We start from the raw sequence: 26,542 nt of genomic DNA on the forward strand, positions 1-26,542 counted from the left end.
AGTGGTACATAAAATTTTATTCTGAAATGATCTCTGGCCACAACAATAAACTGTAACAAATATGCACTAAAACAGTCTTACTCCTGTCATCAGCTGTACAATACACACAGTATCATAAACTGGCCATTTAGGCTTAAAATCCACTATAACATATTTAATGTTTAGTGGCGACAGCAGCATCTCACAGAAAATTATACAAACATATATACACAGTCCACATTCAATCATTTTTCACGTTTCCAGTACACACAGTTGCAGCATATTACAGTCACGTGTCTAACTCGTTGCTCAATACAAACCCAAGCTACTGCTTAGACATAATTGAAGCAGTTGAGCTGAGTAATTACAATTTGTAGCAGAGATGTACAAGCCCTACAAACAATAATTCACAAATGCTTTTTTATTTAAATGCTACCGCAGCCTCAAGATAGGCAATATTAAAATCTTTACCAAAAGAAATTTTTTAAAAAAAGTTCTTCTACTTACCAGAAAATTACTCATGGGGGGAAAAAAAAGTTACAAAAATGGAGAGCATCAAATAATGCACAGGCTTTCCTAAAGATTCAAATATAGCCCAATGCTACGTTTGTCTAAAGTGTTCTAACATTCTTATGGAGTCTTTTCTCACTCCAAACCACCCACCAAGTTAAAAGTGGCTTAAGTGCCTTGCACCCAAATTGTAAAAATCCCTGGCCACCCTTATTAGAGCCAGGCACATATAAAAGGAATGCACTTTGGTTCATACCAAATGCCCTGGGATTAAATCACACTATAAAATTAAACAGTTTGAGGTAAATTTTTACAAATACAGTTGATTTCTGTCTAGTGTTACTATAACAAAAACATATTTAAAAAATCAGTCTGATGTTAAGATATAACTAATCATGAAGTGCCATCTTTAACCCCTTAAGTAGCATAGAAGTTACTACAATAAGACTGGGTCTACACTAGCCCCCTTCTTCGAAGGGAGAATGGTAATCAGCCCAAGCAGGAAATATAGCAATGAGGTTAGGCCAATTAGGCTAATTTTCGCCACGCAAACTTCCAAGTGGATAAGTTTGAAGTGCTGGCAAGCCGTGTAGCCACAGGCACTTCGAAGTACCCGCACAACTTCAAAGTGCCCTTACTCTCACTTTGAAGCTGCGTGGGTACTTTAAAGGGCCCACGGTTACACGGCTTGCTGGCGCTCCAAAGTTATCAACTTTGAAGTTTGCATGGCAAAAATTAGCCTAATGGGGTGCTGCATATGCATCGCAGCACCTCATGGCTATTCCCCGCTTAGGCTGATTACCAGGCCCCCTTCAAAGAAGGGGGCTAATGTAGACAAGCCCTAGCAAAACTTTTTATCCAACATGCTATGATTGCCTTATGTTTTCTATTAAGGCCTTGAAAACATAAAGGATGTTCCACGATAAGTAAAGCATTTAAAAATAGATTTCATCCTTATTATTCCATATTCAAAGGGTTAAAGAGGCAAAGATGCCTGCCCTACAACATGGCAACAAAAGGCACATTGTTAACACCAAAAGCACAATTGATAAGTCTGTTAATCTACACATCTTGCATCACTCTGTTGTTCCAACACACTTAAGTGGTAAGGAACACTCCAGTGGTGCAAGAAACAGAGCCCAATGAGACTGCAACCAAAGACAAGACAACACGGTGCTGTTACTAAATCTGACAATAGCTCAGACATCTCTAGACAATGGTAACATGTGAGACTAAGCACTGTTTCCAAGTCACTTCGATCAGCCTCATTATCAGAGCCCTTATTAAATCACACCAATGCAAGAAGCAATACCACATTCTTGTTTCCCCTTCCTTTCTACATTTATGAATAAACTATAACAAGAGCTATATCACTAAAATCTGTAAAATAGCTGTTCTGTCATATGTAGAGGAAGTTTACTGTATTTGGGTTAAAAAATAGCTCTGCACACTATATTTTGGCTTAAAAGTTTCCGGTAGCATTTATGAATAAAATCAATCACAAATGCATTATTTGCAGTTAAAAACTGGTTAAATTAATAGGAAAACATTGGTTTTAGCTCACTAATGACCCATGAAATTATGTATCTTTTCACCTTAAGTTTACATTTAAAGCAGAAACAAGTTTCCAATGTTTATTTTAAAAAAATACAATGGGGAAATATTTTTTCTAACTTAATTGAATTCCTGTGTTTTAACCCTTGCTGATTTTCGAAAGAGTGAGTAGAGATCCTAGGAGCTTAATTGGTTTATTTTATATGTAAATAAATCTTCTTCCAGACCTAGAATTACCAATTATAAATCACCAGATATTTAGATTCCAAAAGCCACTGTTACTACTTATATTTCATTTCTAATATGATTCCGTACAGGTTTATATATTGCACTTCCACATACTGTATAAAATTGTGTACATTTAACATTTTCTAAATAATTTAATTTCACCAGAGTCAGGAAATTATAATTTTAAAAATACAGTAAGAAAATTATTTTATCGATCATCATCAAAATTAATTTTCAGGATTTCTTCATGTACTGACCTTTTGGCAAATAGTTTTATTATACGTTTCCTGAGAATAGGGTCATTTCTTTTCCATATCCTGGCCCCAAAGTCGTAAGTTAAATAAAAGTTAAGTTACTTTCTTTTTAATTGAAAATGCTCAATGAATATGAATGACAACTTAACTGGAAACTTTCTTGGCCTTTCTGGGGACCATGCTTTAAGTACTTTTAATAACTTTACAAGTAACTTAATGCATATAAACATTGTTTATAATAAGGTTATTAAAGTTTTCTGCAACCCACACAAACCTCTCTTGTACTCGTATCTGCAAATCCTTCTAGATTATGTTTTACTTTCTTCAAATTTCATATACTTCACGCATCAAAGGCAGATCATCCTGGTCACTGTTTGTTATAGAATACTGATTTTAACCAACTGTTATTAGTGAAAGCATACTACATGTGTGACCATTCTCATCCTATCTCTATAGAGATCACTCCCTGAAAAAGACCAACTTGCTCCCGTGAGTGCAGTTTAAAAACAAAAAAAGCACACACACACAAATCTATGTAAATTTCTACCATTCCTTCAAAATTCTCTTCAGCTACCATGCTAACCATTAATTCAAACCATTTATCATCTCTTTAATGTTTGTTTCCCCTTAGAGATGTATTGCATCAGTTTACTGCACTGATTAAGTTGATGTTTTCCCAGCACTCCACTGAGGAAACAATTAACACTTGCAGATGCTCAGAATTAATAATCTTTATGTAATAGCTTTCTTGTCTATTGTCTTGTTTGCTAAAAATGGATAGTTATCTAGAAGGTGCAAAACATTTGCCCTCATATAAAAATTTGATCTGAAGTTAAAATGTGCCAAAGAATTCATAATCCATCAGACACAGTATCTGGAAAAAAAAAAAAAAGATTTGTGAAATTTCTGTTGCATTAACAGTCTGGAAGATTCAGCACGAAGATGAGAGTGCAAGCAGCTCTGAATGTGTTATGTAGGGAGGCCTAGCTGCACTTAAGCAGAGAAAGAAGAAAACAGGAGAGAAAGAAGAAACCAAACATGAATACAGGTTGTCCAACTAAACTATGTGCAAAACAATTTTGCTGTATATTACTTCATCTGTAGAAAGTAGCCTGTCAGTCATGTTAAGTTTTAGAGAAACACATTTTCACCTTCATTTATCCTCCCGCTGTCTGCTCATCTCTCTATTTTGCACAGTCTAAATGCCAAAAGGGTAATTTTAGTCATGGACACTGTTTACTTTTTCTGTCTTATATCTGAATATTTGTTTTAGTCAATAATTTTGTTTCTTTTTTCTTTAAAAATAAACCTCTAGGATGTAGCTGTATCATTGCTACAAACTATCATTTCTTCCAAGGTACCACTGGTTGAACCTCTCTAATCCAGCACTGTTGTAGCGCCATAGGAGAGAATTTGCAGGACCACAACAGGTCAATATTGTCTAGCAGCATTAGCAACACTTCCACTGCTTACTGGGTTCTTAGGAGACACTGGGATAAATTACAGGTAAATAACAGCACAGAACACTGAGAGCCAGGACTGCTGGCTGGAAACAAATTTTATGTGACAACAGAAAACTTGGCCTCACCCGTGATAACTAAAATAATTCTGGATTACAGATTGTTACCAGACAAAAGAGTTCCGGATTATAGAGGTTCAATCTGTATATTGACATTACAACATGCTGTGGCCTCAATTCTGGAAACAAACACTTCCACAGGTGCTTGACTCTACTCATTTGAGTAGACCCAATGGCATCAAATTAAGCACCCATGTTAAATATTTTGCAGGATCAGAACCTAGATCTGTAATGAAATCAAAGAAGGAAAAGTATTGCAAATTTACCCTAAGGGAAAACTAATATGAACCACGGGGGAAAAAATGGTTAACACCTTTGACACTGAGCTGTAATGGATAACAGTTGTGTTGTAAGCAGTGGCCTGCCACTGATGTTTATTACTGTACCACACTAATTACAGTAAGGCTAATTGTACTTTAGAAAACAAACAATTTTAAAAAGAAGTATAAAAACTTAAAGCATTGTCCCCAAATTTTTATAAAAACAAAATCAACATTTCTTACATTTAAAATAAGTGCCAAAAAGATACACGTGAATAAAGTTATTGAGCAAATAAAAATCTGAGCTACGTTTTCATATGAATAAGGCTCAGCAATGGAGAATTTCTCATATGACCAGCATTGGGTTATTCAAACTCAGCTAACGAGTTTTGGCAACACTGTTCTCTGCTGAATATTCCCATTGGCATCTGTCATCTGTGCCAAATTAGTCCTCAGTTTTGAAGCTGAGCTTGATGGTGGAGGTAACTTGGAAATTGACGTTATAGCACCAGTGCTTTCTGTTAGTCGTTTTGCTGCTGCCTTCTCTCCAGTTGGAGGCTTTGGCAAACGTCTCCTAAGCCAGGGATGCCGTAAAGCCTGGCTGGGTGTTATGCGTATAGCTGGATCCCATTCTAAACACTGTTTTAAGAAGTCCAGAAAGAGGGGATCATCACATCCCTTTAACGCATTCCCCCACTCTCTGCTCTCTGGTGGGCCACGCAATTTTCCCCTTCGGGAGCGTCCACCATTGAGGATAACAGAACCATCAGACAACGTGGTAACAGTACAATAACGGGGATAACCTTTAGAGCTCACAAAATTTTTGGCTCGTTTGGATGAATCTAGTAGTTTTTGGGAGGGCATGCCCAGTAGCTCTATCATACAAGCCAGCTGGTCCCCTTCATCTTCTCCAGGTAAGAGTGGATAACCTGTTAAAAGCTCTGCCAGAATGCAGCCCAAGCTCCACATATCAATAGGCATCCCGTAACGAGCACCAAGGATCACCTCTGGAGCCCGGTAGAAACGTGACTGAATGTAAGTGTAGACACGCTGATGCTCATAACAACTAGAGCCAAAATCAATAACTTTAATACCACTTCTACCCTGTTGTTTCAACAGAATGTTTTCTGGTTTAAGGTCACAGTGAATGATTCTATTTTTGTGCAAAGCATCTAAGCACTGCAAAATGGAGTGGGCAAACTTGCGGACTAGCGGCAGGCTGAAGCCCTGAAATTTGTTTTTCTTTATTAGCTCGTAAAGGTTCATGCTCAGCAACTCAAATGTCATGCAGATATGGCTGCGGAATGTAAAGTTTTCCAGCATGTGAATAACATTCATGTTGTTGTCCTTATCCTGTTTCTTGAGATGCTCCAGAATTCTAATTTCTTCTGCTGCTTGGCGGTGGAAACGTTTTTCATTTCTCACCATTTTTAATGCCACATGTTGATGGGTCTTGTGATCGTAAGCCTTGACAACTTGCCCAAAACTTCCTTTTCCTATAACTTTCAGGACCTCATACCTGTATGCAATATGATCGTGGGGTACTTGCACGTAAGATCCCTGGTCATCATCATAACCGCTATTATTTGGACCTCCGCTCACACCTTGCCGCTTCTTTGCATTTGGACCCAAAAAGTATATTTCAGGGTAACTGAAAATTTCATGATGCTCAAAGGTGGTTAGTTTTTGCATGTATTGCTTCATTGCTTGCTCTGGGGTCATAAAGGAGGCTTTCAGCTTCCCTGTTCCATCTGTTGATTTTAAAGAACTAGAGCTCCCCTGTCGCCTATGAGCACTGTCCAGCTGTCTGTCCTGCACCACTGACAATCCAGATTTGCTTACGGCTGCAAGCCCATTGGGTTGTGTTGTTAGAACTGTCCGCTTGTTGCTATTATCTTCAAACAGCTGTTGAACCTGAATCTGTCCGTGGCTACCGACGTGCAGGTGCTCATTCATTGTGTGCTTACTGCCTCCAACCTAAAATTCGAAACAATATTGTTCCAATTAGAACATTTTGTTTTGCACTTTTTTCATGTTTCAAAATTTCTTCCGCCAATCCCCACCATGCCCAATTCAAGCCAGGTAACCGTGTTTCTACAGCTAGGTTATAAACATGACCAATATCCCCTGCTATCTTTAGTGATTGGTTGGATTTTAAAGATCTTAGCGTCTCATGTATTTCTGAACTTTCCACATTGTCATGACCATTTAAATAAGAGGTTTGAAACAAGGCAAACAAGAATATGGTCCTATCATGGGCTAATAATTTCTCCAGGGAATCTGTAAGGCATCAGCCCAGCAACATCAAAAAGACTCTGGAGGAAAATTAAACTTGACTCTACAGAATACAAAATAGCCATTTCAGTTATGCTAGAGATTCACATTGCCTGCAGGAACTTGTACTGATCAGGCACATTTAGTTCCACCCCCTTTACAAATTCTTAAAAATCAGGGTTTTAACACCTTCCAAAATTTACTGTGGGACAAAGGCTGTCACATACAATTTTAAGCCACAGGGAACGTGCTTCAACACTTCAAAAAAAAAATGGATGTTACAAAATTGCAAGAGACTGAGTTTAACATTTATAGACTCTAGAGCCACAGTTCTGCAATGCACTTATGTCAATGGGACTTAAAAGCACACGCTTAAGCATGCTGCTGAACTGAGTCCTTTATTCACGTTATAATACTGGCTGAAACTCCCAAAAGCAGCATTCTCTCATCTGGCAACATCTGTTGTATGGCAGGACCATGGATGTTACTGGATCAGAGACGCCAGGGTGGGAATTTAGTACGGAAAGCCTGGCTACCTTAGGCAGGGGAGCCCAGCGAGACTTGTGTCTCTGGCCACAGGCACAGCCGTCTGGAGACAGCCTCAGTGAGGCCAGGGCAGCACCTGGTGCCTCCAGAGCTGGGGCCATGCTAACAGCCTGGCTGGGGCTGCATCAGGTACCTGCGGGGCTGGGGCTGTGCCAGTCTTCACAGGGCCCATGCCACAGACGGACTCCACATGGTCGGGACCAGCATCAGCAGCCCGGTCCGTGCCACAGCCGGTGTCCACAGGGCCAGGCCCAGAGCTGGCAGCCCGGCCTGTGCCACAGCTGTTTGCCACAGGGCCAGGGCCAGAGCCAGCGGCCTGGTCTGTGCCACAGCCAGCCGCCATTCTTGGGGGCCAGGCCAATACCCCAGTAAAGGCTGAGCCGGCGCCACATGGCCTTGGCCGTGGCTGCGTCCGGAGCTGGCACCCATGGGGCCTGGGCCAAGTCTAGCAGGCTGGCCAGTGCTGAAGTGATCTCAGCGGCCAGTAGTTCAATGTGACCAAGTTGGTGTTGGCCTAGCAGGGGCCAAGGTCCAGTCAGGTGGTGAGGGAGCTCTGGGGCTAAAGTGGGGGCAGTGGCGGGTGGCAGCAAAAGAGAGGCCAGCAGCAGACTGGGTGGCCAGAGCAGGGGACCTCCCATCATCTTGCAAATTCCCTCATCCAGGACCAATCAGGTCCCGAGGGTGCTAGATGAGGGAAGTGGAACGAGCAGCACCTATCAGGATTGAGAGCTGGACCCTGTACAAACACTAAACAAAGAAAAAAAATCCCTACTTCTAGCAGCATACAGTCCAAATCTTTGCATTCCTGTAATTTAAATAATTACGACCGGCTTTAGATTTTTTTAATAGTTTGTATGATGGACCTCAAGCATTTTTAAAGAATAAAGTAAGTGATCAGAAGCATGAAAAGCAACTGTTTGTATAACAGCAATTTGTAAGGAGAAACAAGAACTACAGAAGCAAACCCTTGCTTCTAATGCTGATTCTTGGTAATTTCTCATTTGCTCTATATGGAGGATAGCCAGTCTTGTAAAAAGGGCTTTAAACAATCTGTAAACTCATTCATCAAAAACTGTAAATTAAAATGATAAAAATTAAAAATAACTTTGTGTAACTTTAAAATTCAAATTCATCCTTAATATAACTCAACCAAAGACAATGAGAGACTAAATGTGAGTAAAAAGGTAGCGATATTAAGTTTTAATGTAACTAATTAATTCAAATTCAAATAACAAATATGCTGCCAATGCAGTTAGACCTGGGATGAGCTTGGATCTAAAGACCTGATTTTGGAGCGGTGACAGTGACTTCAAGTGAAGTTGCACATGCTCAGTACTTCTGAGAAACAGGCCTAAAATGAATCTTCCTAATTTGTGCCTGTCGTGAACATGGGACTATCAGTTATAACGGTCTGGGGTCTGATTTTTCTACATTAACTCTTAGAAAAAGTTGCAAGGATAAAACAGTGAAAATAAGGCTACACAATCCTCAAGGTTTAAAATTTCTTTAGAATTATGGGTTCTAAATCATTAAACACAACTATATGCATGGAGACGTACAAATTTCAAAGAACTAGGAGGGACCTTGAGAGGTCATCCAGTCCAGTTCCTCCGCACTCCCAGCAGAACCTATCATCATCCCTCACAACTTTTTTTTAAATTTAACCTGCCCCACACACTCAAAAGGCCCCCTCAAGAACTAAACTCACAACTCTAGCTTTACAAGGCCAACTCTCTAACTACAAAGCTATCAATCTTTGAAGCCAATTTCACAATTTCAGTATCAAGACAAGGGCTGTGAATGACAGCTCACGGATTCATTTAAAAAATATTCTTTAAACCAGACTGTGAGACTATCACTCTAATATTACTGTTGTGGGACATAAACAAAATAAAGGGGGTGTCTGGTTAGCGTTCTGTTAACATGCGAGATAGATTACTGGATTAATATTTTGATGATAAAATCTTGCCAAAAACAAACTTACATCTTTACCATGACAGAGATTAAAAGGTAGAACAGAGGGGAACAATGGCTTGCAGTTGAAGCACTGCTTTCGGACTTTAGAGATCTCCCAGCTCTACCACAGAACTTCTTTAATCTCTTTGATCCCTCAACTTCCCACCTGCAGAATAGGAAGGAAACACTTTCTTTCTTCCACTTTTCAACTGCTCATCTATTCAGAGCTCAAGCTGCCTCATGCCATGGGTTTGAATGGTGGACTTATTGGCAAAATAGCACACCAAACCTGGCTAAAGCCTCTAAGTTGTACCACAGTACCAATAACTCCTCCTGTTGTCTCACTCCTGACTTAATGGCCTCACAAGTAATGCCAAACCATTAACCAAAAGCGCACTAATGTTGTCAGATAGGAAGATCATGTCAGCAGGATCAGTGGACTTTCATCAGTGGACTTTTCCTATTCTTACAACCAGAAGCACACCCACTATTTATATTAAAAAGATACTAAAATGCAATTCTGAAAAAGACCGCGGTACACCCTGATTTCAGGCAATGTTTTAACTGCCGAGGAAAGGGTTTTCCCTGGAGAAAACCTCGCATGTAGTGCAGATCTAGGATATTACATGGTTCTCTTGTGGGTTTCATTCTAACATGACAGACATTTCTTTGTAAAATCATTCATTTCCCCATGAGCGAGCAACCTGGATGCTGGCCTCAGGTTCCGATGATATTCTTTCCCTTTGCACATCTTAAGTTTCCACAATAGAAAAACCCTCCAGGGTTCCTGGGGATTGTTTCTGCTGAGGTTATTGTTTCTCTACATATATTTGGACTCAGATCTAATAACAAGTCTATTTTATTTCAAGATCGTAACTTGCAACACTGGGTGCAGGCAATCAACTCTGACTGATCTTAAATGAAGTTTTACAACACACTATCATGCAGAGTAAAGGAGCTTGTATCATTCAAACACAGTGGAGAGATACAGAATGTTGAACTAACTGCTTCCTTTGCTTGAAGTCTCAAATGCCATGAATTGTACTCCCAAGGCTATGTCTACAACAGAAGGTTTTGTCAATAAAACCCAGGGAGCATCCAGATTCCTAAAGCAGTCTGTTGACAGTAAATCGACACAATGCAGCACTTTTGTCGACAGCTGTATTACGCTCCCCATGAGGCAGAACCCCTTTGTCAACAGCAATCTGTCAACAGAAAGCTGGTCTGGACATTTCGGGAGCCCTCTGTCAACAGACATGGCTTCCGGGACACCAGGCAGCCCTGTCTGCTGTGCTTCTAGCTGGCCATTTTGCCGAGAGAGCAGCTAGGTAGCCTGGCCACACTCTGTCGACAGAGCGGATCACTCTTGCGATCCACTTGGCATTTTGTCCGCGATCTGTCAACAGAAGTTTTTGTTGGAAAATATCTGTCGACAAATTACTGGGATCTAGACGTAGCCCAAGAAGACTTAACTACCCAGTGACCCTCTAGGACAATTCCTCCCTGTCAAGTTTGAAGAATATTTGTGTGGCAGGGTCTAGAAAGTTGCTGTATTTCTCAGAGTGCTATACCTCTTTGACTTCAGTGCACAGAGCAGTCAGTAAGCATATTTCACAAGCTCCAAATCACATGGAGTGTTTTTTTGGTTTGGGGAAAGGGCTCAGGAAGGCTTCAGTCTACCCAGAATTAAAAGACTGTGTAAATAAGAGATGTGAAAACACGGTATTCATAAATATGCAGGTTGCAAACACAAATACCAAGAACTCTGAGAAGATAAAGTTTCTTCTGCAACATTAGTTCAAGCACAGTTTATGAAACATAAACTACAAATTAGAACAGTGGTTCCCAACTTGGGGTCCGCAGACCCCTGGGGGGTCCATCAGGGTATTGCAAGGGGTCTGTGCAAAAATAAAAGATAAATGAAAATGATCACAGAAAATAAGTTTTAAACAAATTGCCAAATTACACTTCTTACTTTTAAATTAAGTATCTTCCAATAATGCTATTAATTGCTGTCTGAAAATCTAAGTTGTGGCTCCCTTTTTCATTTAATGAAGTGCACATGGCAGCTAGAATTGGCTTTGATGGGGGTCCGTGAATGGTTTGGGGCTGATTGGGGGGTATGCAAACAGTCTGGGACAGTAACTAGGGGGAAAAGTTTGCAAACCACTGAATTAAAATATACTTGAGACAGGAGTGGAAAATACTGCTTAAGAGCAACGAGGCATAGATGGCATTGAGGAAGAAAATATCTCTCAGAATTTTCTTAAGTACTCAATGCTACAATTTTTTAATTATTTGATTCTCCTGGTTTTTAGGACTAAGTTGACTTCTGAATTCTGCAAGCACTGCAGATTTCACTAGAGGATGTACATTACTTGAAATGGAGTTATTTGCTTGTACTAGGAATTTAAAAACAAATCTATTTATCCACTCTTCAGCTGGGACAGGAATTGTTTCCTAATGAATATGGGTTCAGATAAGCTTTCCAAATCTTATACAATATAGTTCTGCCTTCCTGAGCCTCGAGACAGGGTCCGCATTTCTCCTGCTGCACGCAGGCTTTCTAAGCACATGAATGAAACTGACAAGACTGCTCAGGTTTTTATCGCTTCTCACTGGATTCTAGATAGCACTAAACTAATTGTTCTGTTGCAAAAGTGCATGTGCAAAAGCAGAGGAAAGTACTGGAGAGCTATTTAAAAGGGAAGAAGGCTCAAAAATAGCTTCTCCCCACTTCCCAGCTCCAATGGCAATAAGCAGTTTTTGGGTGAGAGAACTCTTTCTCCTACCCAACAACCCAAAAAGGGTTCAGATTTATCAGATACCTGTTAACCAGCAATAAAAGCTGACATCTCTCCCTGCCACATGGACTTCCCAGGGTAGTATTTCACAGGAATCACAGCAGTTGTCTTCTTCCCATCACTCAGGAGGGGCGGAGATAGAATTCTCACCAGCATTTTGCCACCTCGACCTCTCTCTAGCAGACCTAGACCTCTGAATAATGGGTGTTGAATATTTTTTCAGGCTCAGCCTTGTAGACCTTCCAGGCTTCCTCAGTGACACCTGTAAGTTCCATGAACCTCCCTTAATGGGTCTGAAGAGCTATAAAGGTCTTTACGCTTCCTAGAACAGCAGTGAAAAGCTTGTTGCCCTCGCAATCCTTGCATCCGCCAGCGTAAGCCTGAGAAATGTATAAACCCTTTCTGCTTCCACAAAGGAATTTGTAAATTCCTGTCACCAAATAGCTACAGAGCTATACATCTGTATATACCTCTGCAGCATATGTCACTTCACAGGATGTTTTCCCGCCCACATGTTCAGAGACATAACTTCTTTTATAGGTCATTTATTCTCACACTTATCCAAGCACAAAGTGTTCACTAAAAATTATACAGATATCAGACTGGTGGTTGAAAAATTCCTTTATCACTACTCTTTGTAAATTACCTGCTGCAAAACTGGATTTGTTCATTTTATGGAAATAGGTAGGAAGGGATACAAAATATCCACATATCCCCATCAACTAGGTCATGAAAAAATTCAGCCCACAATAAATAAATGTTGCAGAAATGTATCAATATGTGAGGACAAGAGGTTCCAAGGAAAACTGTTCTACAATCACAACCATACTAGTTGTAAATACTTATAAATTGTGTCAGTGTTCTAAAAATTAATGGAACTGGTTAGCAATCACTTGTACACGTGCACACAATACCCATTTAGTACACAAATCTCTCTTAGGATTTTCTATATTGCCCAATGCTGTAGGATCAAGTATAAGCCTGTGATGGAGTGGGGGATACCTGTGTGTGTGTGGCTCACAGAGGGTGTGGGGCTCCTGCTGAGGGTAACCCTGACGACCAGGTAACACCTTTGTACTGGAGACAAAAGGAGGAGGTGGAGACTGAGGGGTTGGAACTGGAACTGGGAGTGGGAAGCAGGGAGTCTGGGCTAAGGAAGAGAGAGACAAAGGAAGGGGCAAGGCCCCGGCTCTGGGGGCCCCTCGGGGCCTCCTCTCCTCAACATGGATTGGACTGGCTGTCTCTGCCTGCTGTACTGACTCCTCTGTACGATGCTGTGTCCTGTCGGCTAACAAAGCCGCTGTTTTCCTGCTGAGTGAGAGACTCTCCTGCCTGCGGACAGGGTGCAGAGCTTGGGGGAGCCCAGAACCCCATCACACTGGTGTCAGGAGTGGGATGTTCTGCACCCTGAGGATGGAGCATCCAGCAGTAAGTGACCGGGGCCCCAGAAGAAGTGGGGCCTGCGAGACCCAGGTGTGCTGAAGGACAGTGAGGTGCAGCTCCCCAAGGCGAAGGGGCCTGCAGCCGAACCCAAGCAACTGTGGTCATGGTCCTCGAGAGAGGGTGTCACACCCGAGGAGTGGTTACTCCTGGGAGTCAGTTGGAGTTGGTCCCAGAAGGTGGAGGGGCTGAGGGCCCAACCCCCAGGAACAAGTGACCCACAAGGAGGCTGACACGCTGAATGAGTTCTTCCCAAAACAGTGTGCTCATGGTCCTTGAGAGCGGGTGTCACAGCGAAGAAAGGGTTCCACTGGGAGTCTGTTGGAGTCGGTCCCAGAGGGCGGAAGGGCCTACGGCCTAACCCTGGGGAACGTGTGACCCGCAAGGAGCCTGGCACACTGAAGGGATTCTTCCAGGAATCGTGGGGTGCAGAGGGCATCAGCCTAAGAGCCTGCAACCACGCTCAGCAACTCTGCTGTGAAGTGGCAGCACCTGGAAACCGAATCGAGATTAAAGGAGCTGGACAAGGCAGCGTGGATGTGCAGTGGCAGAGCTGAGGGTTAAGGAAAATCCTGCAGGGGTGAGCCCAGATTGGGGCAGAGAACCCTGGACTGCCTGGAGCTCTGAACCGAGTGGCCTGCCACAGTTCAAGGAGGGAAGGAGTGATTCCAGCCCATCGTCTACTAGCTGCCAAGACAGACCTGTGAAGAGTTTTCCAGGTCTGGGCCGAGGAAGGTGCCTGTGTGTCTGTGCAGGAAAGCAGCTTGCCCACTGGGAATGGCAAGTTGTCTCTGAGAGAAGCTGCCTCACCTTCTGGCAGCAGCCTGGGAAGAGAGCAGAGCCTGCGTTTAAAAAAGGTGCCAGCGAGGAAACTCGTCCATTGTCTGAGGAAGATTCCCCAGCCTGGGGTGGCTGGAGAGGGAACCCCAGGAAAGAGCATTCCAGGTGTGTCTCTGAATCCAGCCATGGGGGCTGGAGCAGAGGGAATGGCTCTGGGATGGGCAGTGGTATCCCTGATAAGGACGCTGGTCCTTGGTGCAAGAAAAGTGCTTCTGCTTCTGGGGAAGTGACTCCTTTGTGTGAGCCTGGGGGGGCTCGAGATGGGGCCAAGATCCCAGAGCTGGATCTAAGTGCTGCTGAAGCCCAGATGGGAAGTGGGCCTACCTCTGTGTCTCTCAGGGGGATGATGCTTTAACTTGGTCTAATCCAGTTAGTATCATCAGGAAATCCCAGAGACCAGATGATTCTAGTACTTGTTCTTTGCCTGATGCTGAGTTGTTACTGGGAGGGGTGAGAGGACTCTGTCCCACCACAGTCATCCTCTCGCCAGGACACAGGAAGAGCAGACTGGCAATGGAGTTACGCTGCCTGATAAAAATAAGAAAGCTGGCAGCAGAAGGGAGGAAAGGGATCCTAACCTTCTGTCTGGTGGTACTAGCTGTCTGCCTGGAAGGGGATTATGTGGGAATCTGCCTGATGGGCCAAAAGTAATCCTGGGTGTAGGTGAACCCCAGGAGCTGGTTGTGGCTCAAGGGAGCAGTGCCCCCGTGGAGGCAGACAGGGGTGAGTTATTGTTTGGGGGAGCTCTTGAGGAAAATAATTTCCCTGAAACTTTTCCTAACCCATCTGTGGGGACTGCAGAAAATGGGAGTGAGGTGAAGAAGAGTGAACAGGAAAGGTGCATGTCTGTAAGCACCAGAGCCAGCCCTTTGCCTGGGGAGAAGTCTGCCTCAGCTCCTGATGGCCAGGACCTGCCTGAGTGTGAAACCACTGGCTGTGCTCTGCAAGGGTCCAATGCAGGCAGTGTAAAAGTTTCTCAGGAACTGAAAGTTGGTCCAAGTAAAGTGAAAACTATCAGGGAGTGTGAGCAGCCCTGTGAAAACCAAGTAAAACTGCTGCACAGCCAGTCTCTGTAGGATGCACGAGAGGGCCAGCAATTCCCCATCTCCAAATGGTGGAAACACTTATATTCTTATACTGAATTCAACTTCTGATTCCATGGGGAGGCAGTAGTTGGAGGTGAAAGGACAAAGAAGCTTTGGGCCTGGTGGGCCAGTAAGGGATAAACGGGGATTCCTCCATGTGGATTCTGCATCTGGGACTCACAATACAACTTTCAAAAAGCAGTTTGGTTTGCAAATTTCCAGGCTGGCTGGGAGGGGAAAGTCTCCCTAAGGTCATCAATGGCCCAGCTCTTGTTAGAAGGGAGGGCACACCCAGAAAGATCAGATTTCCACCCCAGGGTGCAAGAGAGAAGATTAAAACTTGATGGTGCAAAGAAAGGCCTCAGCCATTTAGCCCCAAAATACCAGATTCTCAAGAAGGTTACACAAAGGTTGTGGTCTACCAAAGTGCAACGTAAATGTATAATTGCAATGGGTTTGTTCTGTTACTCACACTAACTGCTGTAACCACTGGATGCTGCTACCCAAAGCTGTAAAATTGTACCATGTACTAAATGTTTGGAAAGAGCCATGTAACATAATTACATTAATGTAAAAGCATAAATTGTGTGTTAAAGGAGTCTGTAACTCTGAAATGTCACCACTGTTCCCTGTAACTAGTCTTGCAACCTCTGACATGAGAAGGAACATTCCAAACCTATTGTGTGGCATAGAAGGGGAAACTGAGGCACACTGCCATTTTGGTGGTCTGGCTAAATGCCAAGAATGGAAGCATTTGTACCTTTCTTTACTGGACTGTAACTGAATTCCAAACATGTGCCGAAGCAGCTGTGTGGACTGGTGGGCAGACGGGGCAGGGCCCAGACCAGAGAGGAGCTGTTTAATCTGTTGGTGCTGCAGCATCTGTATGGGCTCTGCCTGCCCGACTTAAGAATGTGGCTGATGGACCAGAGACAGAGGCAGGAAAACCGACCAACCTCAGGGAACTAAAGGGACTTGCCCGGCTGCATCACATAAAAAGGGCCAATACCAAGCTCCTGACTTCGAGCCTCCCCCAGCAGGATTATAACATGGAGGTGGTGCATGTCAAGGGGAGCACTAAGGATACAGCCGATGCCCGATCACAAGGGGAGGGCCCCGAACTTCCCCAGGTCACTGGCTGAGTGACCCCGCTCAGTTCGGTCTGGAAGGGGGGAGAGATGTGATGGAGTGGGGGATACCTGTGTGTGTGTGTGTGGCTCACAGAGGGTGTGGGGCTCCTGCTAAGGGTAACCCTGACGACCAGGTAAAACCTTTGTACTGGAGACAAAAGGAGGAGGTGGAGCCTGAGGGGTTGGAACTGGAACTGGGAGTGGGAAGCAGGGAGTCTGGGCTAAGGAAGAGAGAGACAAAGAAGGGGGCAAAGCCCCGTCTCTGGGGGCCCCTCGGGGCCTCCCCACCTCAACATGGATTGGACTGGCTGCTGTACTTCCTGCTGTACTGACTCCTCTGTACAATGCTGTGTCCTGTCGGCTAATAAACCCGCTGTTTTCCTGCTGAGTGAGAGACTCTCCTACCTGCGGACAGGGTGCAGAGCTTGGGGGACCCCAAAACCCCATCACAAAGCCTTATCCTTGATCCTACAGTGATGGGCAGTATAGAAAATCCTAAAATAGATTTATGTATTAAATGGGAAATCGTTGCATTGTAATTACTTACAATTAACCAATTCCACAAAAAACCTAGAACAAGAGTTTGTCTGTGTCTACACTAGCTCCCTTCTTTGACAGGGGCACAGAAATGACACAGATTGAGGAATATCAATGAGGCACTTCCCTGCATATGAAGCACCTTGTTAGCATAAGGGTGGACATGCAAATTTCGAAGCTGCTAACTTCGAAGTGCTGACAGGCAGTACAGCCACGGATGCTTCAAAATACGTGCCCAACTTTGAAATTTCTTTTACTCCTTTCTGCCAACTCCCCACCTTCAAATAAATGCCAGAGACTCACCAGAGCCACCGCCAGGCTGGAGGAGCTACCAGAGTAGGAGAGTGGACTTTCAGCATTAACAGACACCCCTCCCCCCACATTAGTCCATTAAATCGAGGGTTTACTGTACAAACATTTCCAATCAAAGTCACATAACATCTTTATGGCAATGAGAGTAGCTGATTACATGGAAAAATAACAATAGCAAAGTAATGTATTTTCAACCATCTTAAGGAGATTAAGCAATTAAAAACAGGGAGAACTAGCAGCATGTGACCAATCAACTCTTTGAGGACCATGGCTTGGGAATCTCTTTTATACTGTAATATTAAGGTAAAAGTTAGGATTATGAATTGAGGCAGAAGAATAGGGTGTAGATGGCAGATAGTCAATAATAAAAAACTAACTAGAAATCGGAAAATTTTAAGAGGATCACAAAGAAGGAGAACAAAGTAGTTTGATGCATTGTAGAGGAAAGGTTAATTCAGCCTTAGGCACTGGAAGAAGATGACTAAGAATTGCTGTAAGACATGAGAAGCTGACACAGTGCGGTATACAAAGGTGGATGCAACAAGTAATAAAAGCACAGATGGAAGGGAGGACAGAGATAAGATGATAGATAAACTCTGTAGGATATAAAGGGTTAATTTATACCAGGGATTCCCAACCTATGGGTCATGATTATATTTGGTAAGGGCTGCTGCCTGGGTGGCTCTGGGCTGCATGTGGCTCCTAAAGGAACCATTTGCAGCTCTTCCACTGCTCACTCCTCTGGCTCCCAGCCCCTGCGCTGCCCTGCCCTTCCCTGCCATGCTGAAATGAAACTCAGTTTAATTGGTTTAATGGCCAGCAGGAAGGATCCAGCTGTTATACCAAATAAATTGAGTCCTGTTTGAGGCAGCAGGGCAGGGAACTGCCTGTGCTGCACGTGGGGGAAGGGAGCAGGAGGGCTGGGAGGAGCCATGCAGAAGAGGCAGCAGTGGCAGCCCAGCAAAGGAGCAGCAAGGGGCAGCAGCGGCAGTGCGCGGAATTTGTGTAAGGTAGGAGGGGGGTGGGAGGGGCTGAGAGGGATTTAAGCCAGGGGTGCGGGAGCAGGGCTGGGAGACAGCCAGGACTCCACATCCCAGCTGGCTCCCAGACTCTGTGCAGTGGGGTACCTCCACCCCCCTGTCCAGGGATTGTGCAGCTGGCACTGCCAGCCAGGGCTCCGTGCCCCAGCCAGCTCCCAGATACAGGGCTGCCAGGGCCCCTGCCCCAGGTTTTGGAAATGTTATGTTTTCAAAAAATCTGGCAACCCTAGCTGAGAAGGGTTTAAGCCTGGGGGCATGGGGGTGTTTTGGATCCTAGATGAATTTAAGCTGGGGGTGGGGCGGGCTGTTTTTCCCAGGGGAGAACCTCCCCCCTCTCCCAGTTTTCAATTGCTTTGGGTCACAAAGTCTCCCTGAATTGTCAAAATGGGTCTCGGTCTCCAAAAGCATGTTAAAGAATAGGTCATGTAAGCATAGGTCATGTAAGGGTCAGTTTGTTCGCAGTAGTGCGAAGGCCTTGGAAGAATATGGCTTAATTGGAAAAACTGGATCTGAACTGATAAGGTAGCTGAGGCCTCTTCTTCCTTCTCTGTGACACAGTAAATAATAAGGAAGGAGTGTGTATGTTGAACCAGCAATAGCCTCAAACTGGCCCAAACCTGGTTTTTAGCTGAGTTAGAAACAATGGCTTCACTTGTTTGTTAAAGTGTAAAAAACAGTACAAAAGAGTGAACTCTTTAAAGGTTCATTGATGATAGCAGCCTGATCAAGATGGAGCTGATCAGCGTGGGTCCATGCACCCCTAGCTTAGCCCTTTAGTGAGTATTTCAATCAAACACTAATAAATATTTGCTATTGCATAGATGTATTCAACTGCATGTAATTTAGGCTTTTTAGGTCTAAGACAACAGTTAAACGTAATAAAGCAATATATGATTAAATTAGCATTGTGGCAGTATTTTATATTAGTATTATTTTAATTTCAAGAGACTCAAAGAGCAAGGATACCTAATCTTTGGGTCAGGACCCAAACACACACTGGGTCACAGTTATATTTGTTAAGGGTTGCCAGCAGCTCAGAGCTGCATGTGGCTCTTAAATGAGCCATTTGCAGCTCCTTAATGCTGTCACATCCAGCAGCTCTCTCTATCAATAGAGAAGCAATTACGCATTACAAAGACAACTTTTCCACCTTTGAAATGCATAGTCATCCCAGGCAAGCCACTTAATAGACTCTTGCAGTAAGTCCTCCCCCCTCCACCTTCTCCCCCATTTGCCTCCCCTTCTGTTCTAACTAGCTGATTTGTCAGTTTTCATTTTTGTTTGTGTGACCCTCCCCAGAGCCCCCATGCTCCAAGCCCTGAGCATGACTCCCTGCAGCCCTCCAGCTTCTGAGCTTGAGGTTTAAGCTGGGGAAGTGGGTGGGGAACGGTTGGTGGATGATGGTCTTTCCCCGACCACAACTCAGATCAACTATAATAATAAAATAATAATTAACTATAATAAATATAGTATTATTATTAATGTATTTTCCCTTTTTCTATGAAACAACTACTATAACTACATAAACATGAGCAGTGCAATTTTATATTCTTGCCTCAGGTACAACATTAGCTAGTTATGGCACAGCTCCCAAGTCTTCCTGAATTGTCAAAATGGGTCCCCATCTGGAAAAGGTTGGGAACCACTGCTCATAGAGGGATGAGGATTTACATGATCAGGGCAGCAGATAAGGAAAATTATCTTTGTTGCAGCACATTGATTGGCTACAACAGTGAAGAGACAACAGACTGAGGAGAAAAAGTGACAGCAGTCTAGGTAAGAAAGGAAGGGTTTCGAAAGTGGGGAATAGAAAGGCAAGCGCAGACTTTGGAAAAAAGACAAAGAATCAGAAACCACCCCATGTTTGAAGCTTGACTGCCCAGAATGAGAGGGGCAGTATCAGTGAAAAGTAGGGATGTAAAACCCTGCTTAATTAGTTAACAGGTTAATCACTACATTTAACTGATTAAACGGGGAGGGGGAGGGTGTGGCTGAAGCAGCCCCCAACTGCAGACAGGGTCTACTCCAGCCAGTGGTCATGGCACACAGGGGAACCAGGGCTGCTTCAGCCTGGCTGGCATGTCCCTGCCCACAGCACCGCTGAGGGTAGAAGTGCTCCAGTGCAGCCAGAACATCCCCCATCCACAGTGGCCCACCCCAGTCAAGCTGGGGCAGCCTCCCCAGCCAGCCCTCCCCACTCCCCAGCCACCTCCCTCCTGGCCACCACAGTCGGGGGCTACTCCAGCCCACCCAGAGCACCCCTGCAAGTGCTGAAGCAACCACCTGGTCACAGCGGGGGGTTGTGGGGAGGGCTTGATAAGCCTCATCCCTTCAGCATGAGACTTACCACTTAATCAGTTAAACGTTAACATCCCTAGCAGAAAGGGAGAAAGAAAGAATTAGGAAGAAGTCACACACTCGTTAGAAAAACAGAAACAAACAGACCTGCCTATCGCATACACAGCAGCCTCTCTACTTACCAACAATCTCCTATAATCATACAACCTCTGGCCTCATATTCACCCCACTCCCTCTCTGATCCCCCAGGAAGCTGCGTACTACACAGCAACAATTAAATTATTGATCAGTGGAGTAGGAGACAGAACAGAATCTCCACTGGAATTGGACTAAGGCTTCCTCTGTACTACACCCCTTTTAGCTACATGGCCACGTTGCTACCTGTTGGCACTCCTGCTGACAAAAATCTTTCACCTCCCCATCAGCAGCATTTGCTTGGCAGACAAAGCACCATTTAGGCTTTGCCTGCACTGCCAATTGAACGACAGAGCTCTTGGCATTCCTAAGTGCTTAAAACAACCCTCCCCTCCCCACCAAAACAAACGTTTTGCCATGGAAGTGGCAATGTGAACAGGTCGCTGTCAACAGAAATGGTCTCTTGTCAACAGGGCGAACGCCTCTCACAGAGGTGACAGAGAACTTGCCGACGGCTTTCACACTGCCAGACTTTTAAGCTATGTCTACACATGACTCCTCCTTTCAAAGGGCGCATGTTAATGAGGCACGAGACATGAATATGCAGCACCTCATTAGCGTAACAACAGCTGCACACGATTCGAAAGTGCTGCTTTCGGAACACCACCGCCCATGTAGATGGGGGCCTTTCAAAATGAGCCCCCCTCAACTTCGAAAGCCCCTTATTCCTAAAACCAAAGATGGGGGGTAGTCCTTTCGAAAAGCCTCCAGTTACACGGGTGGTAGCATTCTGAAACAGCACTTTCAAATCGTGTGCGGCCACCACTATGCTAATGAGATGCTGCATATTCATGTCAGTGCCTCATTAGCATCTTCCAAAGTGCCTCATTAACGTGCCCCTCCCCCCCCGAAAGGAGGGAGCACTTGTAGACAGAGCATTAGGGAAATGGCCATGTCAACAAAGACATATCACAAAAAGCTGCATCGTGTAGACAAAGCCTTCTGCTGGTACTTGCCTTGGTATAGTTTTTGTCATGGGGAGGGGGCTTAAGGACCTGTGAATATTAACAGCTTTGTTGGTCAATTGACAGTGTAGAAAAAGCCTTAAGACAACTTGACTCACTGGACTAGAATGACAATGGGTCTCTTCACTTTCAGAATCAAACGCAAAACTCATTTCTTTCCTCTGTAAGCTCTTCATGTGCACAACACACTCGGCCCCAGTAAACTAGCCAAGCTATTTTTTCCTACAGTCTGGGAAGGCAAGAGGGAGAGACTGCTATTTTTAGTTTTAGTTACTTGGGAGGCACTCAGACACTATAGTGATGGGGGCTGTTTAAGTATATGGAGAGAGGGAAGGGAGACACCTCAGCTAGAAAGATGAGAAGTTCTATTTTAGACATGACTGAGTTGAGGAAGCACTGGGACATAAAATTAAAGGGGTTTTAGTCAGCCGGTGTTAACCGGGGTCACTGGTACTAAGTTTCTAGAATGACAATGCAATACATATACCCAATGGTTTTTAATGTTACAACCTGCTGTTCTAATGTCACATCTGATTCCTACTACAAAAAACTACATTAGCATGTTCTACCAACCACAAAATAACAACCTACAAAATTCAGAGAGACATCCTGCAACATTTCTAGGACAGTATTCAAGGTTAAATACATTGTGTGTGACAGAACAGATATCTCAAAAGCACAGATTCTAACCATCAGCAGACAGCTTTCAGGTCCCTCTAAGAATACCAGTGCTTGGCCACCCTTGTGCGTTAAGAAAACAAAACAAAATCCAGGCTGGGAGTCTGTATTATCAAGACTATGCCCCAGCTCTGTAAGTAGAGTCACTCTATGCCTGTGAAGAGCTCCAATTAAGTCCAAGAGGAGGCTCCCCAAGAACAGACCAGGAGCCCGCACAATCACTGCCTATGTTTTTTTGTGGTGTCTAATGCTTGGCTCTTAAAAGAAAAAATTAAAAACCGCTTCCAATTTTTTGTAGCTCAACCAGCACCTCCACCCATTCCCACATGTGTAACTCAGAACATCATTTGGCACTTGTATCTATGGACATATACTCTATGGTACATATAGAGAGGTGCTGATTTTGGGTATGCAGCCAAAATTTGTAGACTATCACACTGTTTTCCAGGAAAAAAAAAGCCTATTTCTACTGTAAATAAGAGTGTTTATTCTATAGGACAATGCTTTTAAACAAAGCATGGAAAGTCAGTGCAACAGTCATACCCAAATGCAGAATTTCACCTTCTATCAGCCCATAATCACATTACAGTTTAAAGCTATGCCATATGTTTACCCAGATAGCCTGTGAACCTCTGATGAAGCAATCATTAGCTCAAAGAAAAATACACTAGCAGTACTTCTTAAATAATACATTTTTCACCATTTAAAATCTATGCAATAAAAAAACTGAGCTATTTAGTGCTTATATATAATCAAACAGACCAACCCATCCACCCAGTCACAGAGCGAGGGGAGAGATGCCCTGTCGCATCCATATAGAGTGGCACGCTTGTGAATTTCCATTCCTATGAGATTAGCTAGGACTGGAAGATAATGTGATATCAGAGACCTGAAAACTAAAAATCCCCATCAGGTCAGGCAGCATGTATGGTACAGCAGTAATATCAGTCTTTTATTCACTGAATACAGCACTGAATGTTACCGTGGGAAAGAGCCATCAGCCTGAGCCAATCAGACAAACCATGAAGAGCAGCATCTTTTTTCCCCCAGCTGCAGTACCACTACCTTCTAGTGAGAAGGACCAACCTCATTTTCAACCTCATGCCAATTCCTGGGAACAGAGATACCAGTGCAGGTCCCCCAGGCACGTCTGGAAGGCAGCGTTTGTCCCTGAAAGCCAGACACTGAGAACAGAGTGGGGGAGGCAGCTGCTCGCTGGAACCACAAGGTGCCAGCTTCTAACCCAGCCGGGCAAGGTTGGGGCAGCTCCTTTGAATTACCTGAGACGTGCCTCTGCAGAGTTCCTGCCCAGCTGGCAGCCTGGCTAAGCCATCCTCCGCCCCCACCTCCCCCGGGACTCCTGGGGGGCAGCGGTCTTAGCTCAGCCGGGCAAACTTCGGGGGAGTCAAGAATACGCAGCCCGCTTCCCAGACCTGTTGAAAGGCGGCTGCTGAGAGGCCTAATGAGCCAGGCTCCGGCAGGCCGCGTAATTAACAGGCCCCCTACCGGGCTCCTGCCCAGCGGGCTGGTAGCCGGCCTGCGCCGAGCACGTTTGGCTGTTCGTGCCGGTGGGCGGCTCCGGGGCTGTCTGACCCCCCCGCAGCCCGCGCCGGGTGTCCGTGCCCCGCTCCGGATCGCTGCAAACAGCCCAAGCCCCCCCCCCCCGCCCCAGCCCGGTTCTCACCGTGTGGGCGGCGTGGCTCGGCCTCAGCGGCGGCAGGGCGATGGGTGACGGCGGGCCGGTCCCAGCTCCCGCCCGGGATCCGCCGGCTGCGCTGCCCGGGGAGGACTGCGGCGGGCGGCCGCTCTCCCCGGCCCTGCCTGCCGAGGGAGGAAGGGAGGGAGAGCAGAGGGTGAGCGCGCGGCGCGGAGCCCGGCGGCGGGGGCAGGAGGAGGGGCAGCCTCCCGCCGCCGCCAGGCGCCGCTCCGCGGACGCAGCAGCCCTGGGACGCTGCCCGCAAACGTGGCACGGCGGCGGGGCGCGGGCAGCCGCGGGATCGGGCCCCGCCCGGGCGCGGCGCCCGTCGGCCGAGCCCGAGCCCGAGCCCGCGGCCGGGCACATGCCGCGGGGCAGCGCCGGCCGGATCGCCCGCTGCTCCCGCCGGGCAGTCCGATGGCCGCCGCTTCCCGTCCTCCGGGTCCCCCGCCCCGAGCCGACGGGGCAGGCGGGCTGGGGCTGGGGCTGGGGCTGGGGCTGGGGCTCGGCGCAGCCCAGGGGCGGGAGGGGGCGCTGCTCCGCGCCCCGCCGCGGCCGGATCGTTGTTCCCCGGCAAAGGCCGCGCTGCCCGGCCCCCGCTTACCCGCCGGGCAGGCAGCTCCCAGCGCCGCCGCCGCGCCGGCCGAGGCTTTCCGGGCTAACATGGCCGCTGGCGGGGAGGCGGGGGGCCAGGCGCGGCAGGGCGGCTCGGCTCCGCGGCTCCTCGGCCTCGCTCCGCTGCATGGCCCCGGCCCGCCGGCCCGAACGCAGCCCCGCTAGCCGCCTGCCGCGCCGCCGCCGCCGCCCCTGCCCGGGCACATCCCCCCCGCGGGCGGCCCGGCGCCGCGATCCCTCCCTCGGAGCGCCCGGCCGGAGCCGCCTCCCCACGCTCGCCCAGGGCAACGGGAACACCCCGCTCCGGAGGGGCGATCTCCGCCCCCGGCCCGCCCCGCCCCAAACACCCGCCGCCACTTTCACTTTCAGAAGCTGAAAGCCCCGGGCACGCCCCGAAAGCCCCAGCGACCCCCAAGGGGAACCACTCCCCCCGCCCTCCTCCCCTGGGCTGGGCGGCTGCCGCGGCCATCGCCTGCCTCCTCGCCTGGCTGGGCAGGTTTCCCCGGGGGACAGGCAGAGCTGCATGCAAGATGCTGCTGGCTGCAGCTCGCCGTTCCCCGCTGCCAGAGAGGGAGAGAGACTCCCTGTCTGGGGCGAGAAAGGGCAGGTGCGGCTCCCTCTGGCAGTGGAGAAAGGAGAGCGCCCTTTCCGAAGGAAGCGTAGCCTCCCCTGCTCTCCCCGCTGGCCTGGCTGAGGGCAGACAATTCAGTGACACAAAGGGTGACAGCTACAAAGCCCCCGCCCAAAAAAAAAACCAAAAACCCAAAAAACCTCAATCGCCGGCACTGGGATGGTGAACAGAACCCTTCATCTGGGCTCAGTCCTTGAGAGCATCAATAAGGCGCCTGTGGGGAGAGGACAGGAACAGGGAAGTAGAAGTGGATGGGGCTGAGCGAAGGTGAAACAATGTGGGATGAGGACGATACAAAAACCAGCTCGGAGGGCTCAAAGCACTGAAGCAAAACTAGAAGGGCAAAGAGGGGGAGAAATGAATTGAAAGAGAATCCTGCTTCTGTGGCCGTGGTGTCCACTCATCCTGTAGGAGTCCGATTGTGTCAAAAAGTGGAAAGGCTTATTCAAGCCCTGAAACTGCACATCAGCAGCACCCAAGATGACAGTCACCATGGGAACATTATCATTTCTCATAAAATGCACTGATAGCGCAGAAGTTCAAGGAATGGTCAAGAGTTGTGCAGGATTACTATATATGGAGAGAGAGAGAAGTGTGAGCAAAATAAATAATGAGGTGGAAAAGTAGCTACGTTCAATTCAATCCAAGTAAAAAAGAAATTATGCTGTTAGGAGGAAAGCAGAATTAGCAGGAGCTGTGATTTTACCTTTACCGAAGATGTGTGCCTTGATTGTCATTGTGCTTTGTGCTCCTCTTGGAGTCACTGCTTCTCCAAAACACTCGTGTAACAGAAGTACGGCTTTTCCCAGTTTCAGCAAGCTAGGAGACGGCCTTCTTTCCCATCAGGTGATCCATACCAGTGCCACTTTAAGGACTCCTGACTGCAGTGTGCTCAGCACTGGGCTCCTATAAAGGCTATGTAGAAAATTCAGCTGGTTCCTCCTACAGTGCCCAACCAGACAGACAAATCAGACCAACAAGAGCACTCCACATTCGGGTCTGACCCTCCCATTTGGTTCCCTATCCAATTCTAGATCCATTTCAAGGCTTTAGTTCTAAGCTTCAAATATTTCAATGAGCTGGGGCTTAGATATCTCAAAGATTCTCTGCAAGCCAGCTGGAAGGTTGAGTTCAGT

General features: G+C 46.2%; 1 protein-coding gene across 3 annotated transcripts; it reads right to left on the reverse strand.

Annotated features, from left to right (window-relative positions):
* DYRK2 (dual specificity tyrosine phosphorylation regulated kinase 2) lies at nt 1-26,231 on the reverse strand. Of its 3 annotated transcripts, none has more exons than XM_075013368.1 (3): nt 26,113-26,231; nt 24,149-24,285; nt 1-6,341 (listed from the first exon to the last, which is right to left on the reverse strand). In XM_075013368.1, exons 1-3 carry the CDS (start codon nt 26,141-26,143, stop codon nt 4,740-4,742), a joined length of 1,770 nt encoding a protein of 589 aa, XP_074869469.1. In that variant the 5' UTR covers nt 26,144-26,231; the 3' UTR covers nt 1-4,739. The 3 variants fall into 3 exon arrangements, with proteins under 3 accessions (XP_074869469.1, XP_074869460.1, XP_074869450.1); XM_075013359.1 differs by lacking the exon at nt 26,113-26,231 and adding an exon at nt 24,765-25,033; XM_075013349.1 differs by lacking the exon at nt 26,113-26,231 and having other exon boundaries at nt 24,149-24,750.
* Between the last annotated feature and the right edge of the window lie 311 nt (nt 26,232-26,542).

This window comes from Carettochelys insculpta, chromosome 1 (genome assembly GCF_033958435.1).
Source record: "Carettochelys insculpta isolate YL-2023 chromosome 1, ASM3395843v1, whole genome shotgun sequence".
Lineage (NCBI taxonomy): Eukaryota > Metazoa > Chordata > Testudines > Carettochelyidae > Carettochelys > Carettochelys insculpta.

What these genes read in the sequence shown, in the direction of transcription:
- DYRK2 (XM_075013349.1), bottom strand. Translation starts at nt 24,526, where the DNA reads ATGTGCCCGGCCGCGGGCTCGGGCTCGGGCTCGGCCGACGGGCGCCGC. An exon ending in CGAGCCACGCCGCCCACACG is followed by an intron (nt 6,342 to 24,148) that starts GTGAGAACCGGG and finishes TTCGAATTTTAG; the next exon opens with GTTGGAGGCAGTAAGCACAC.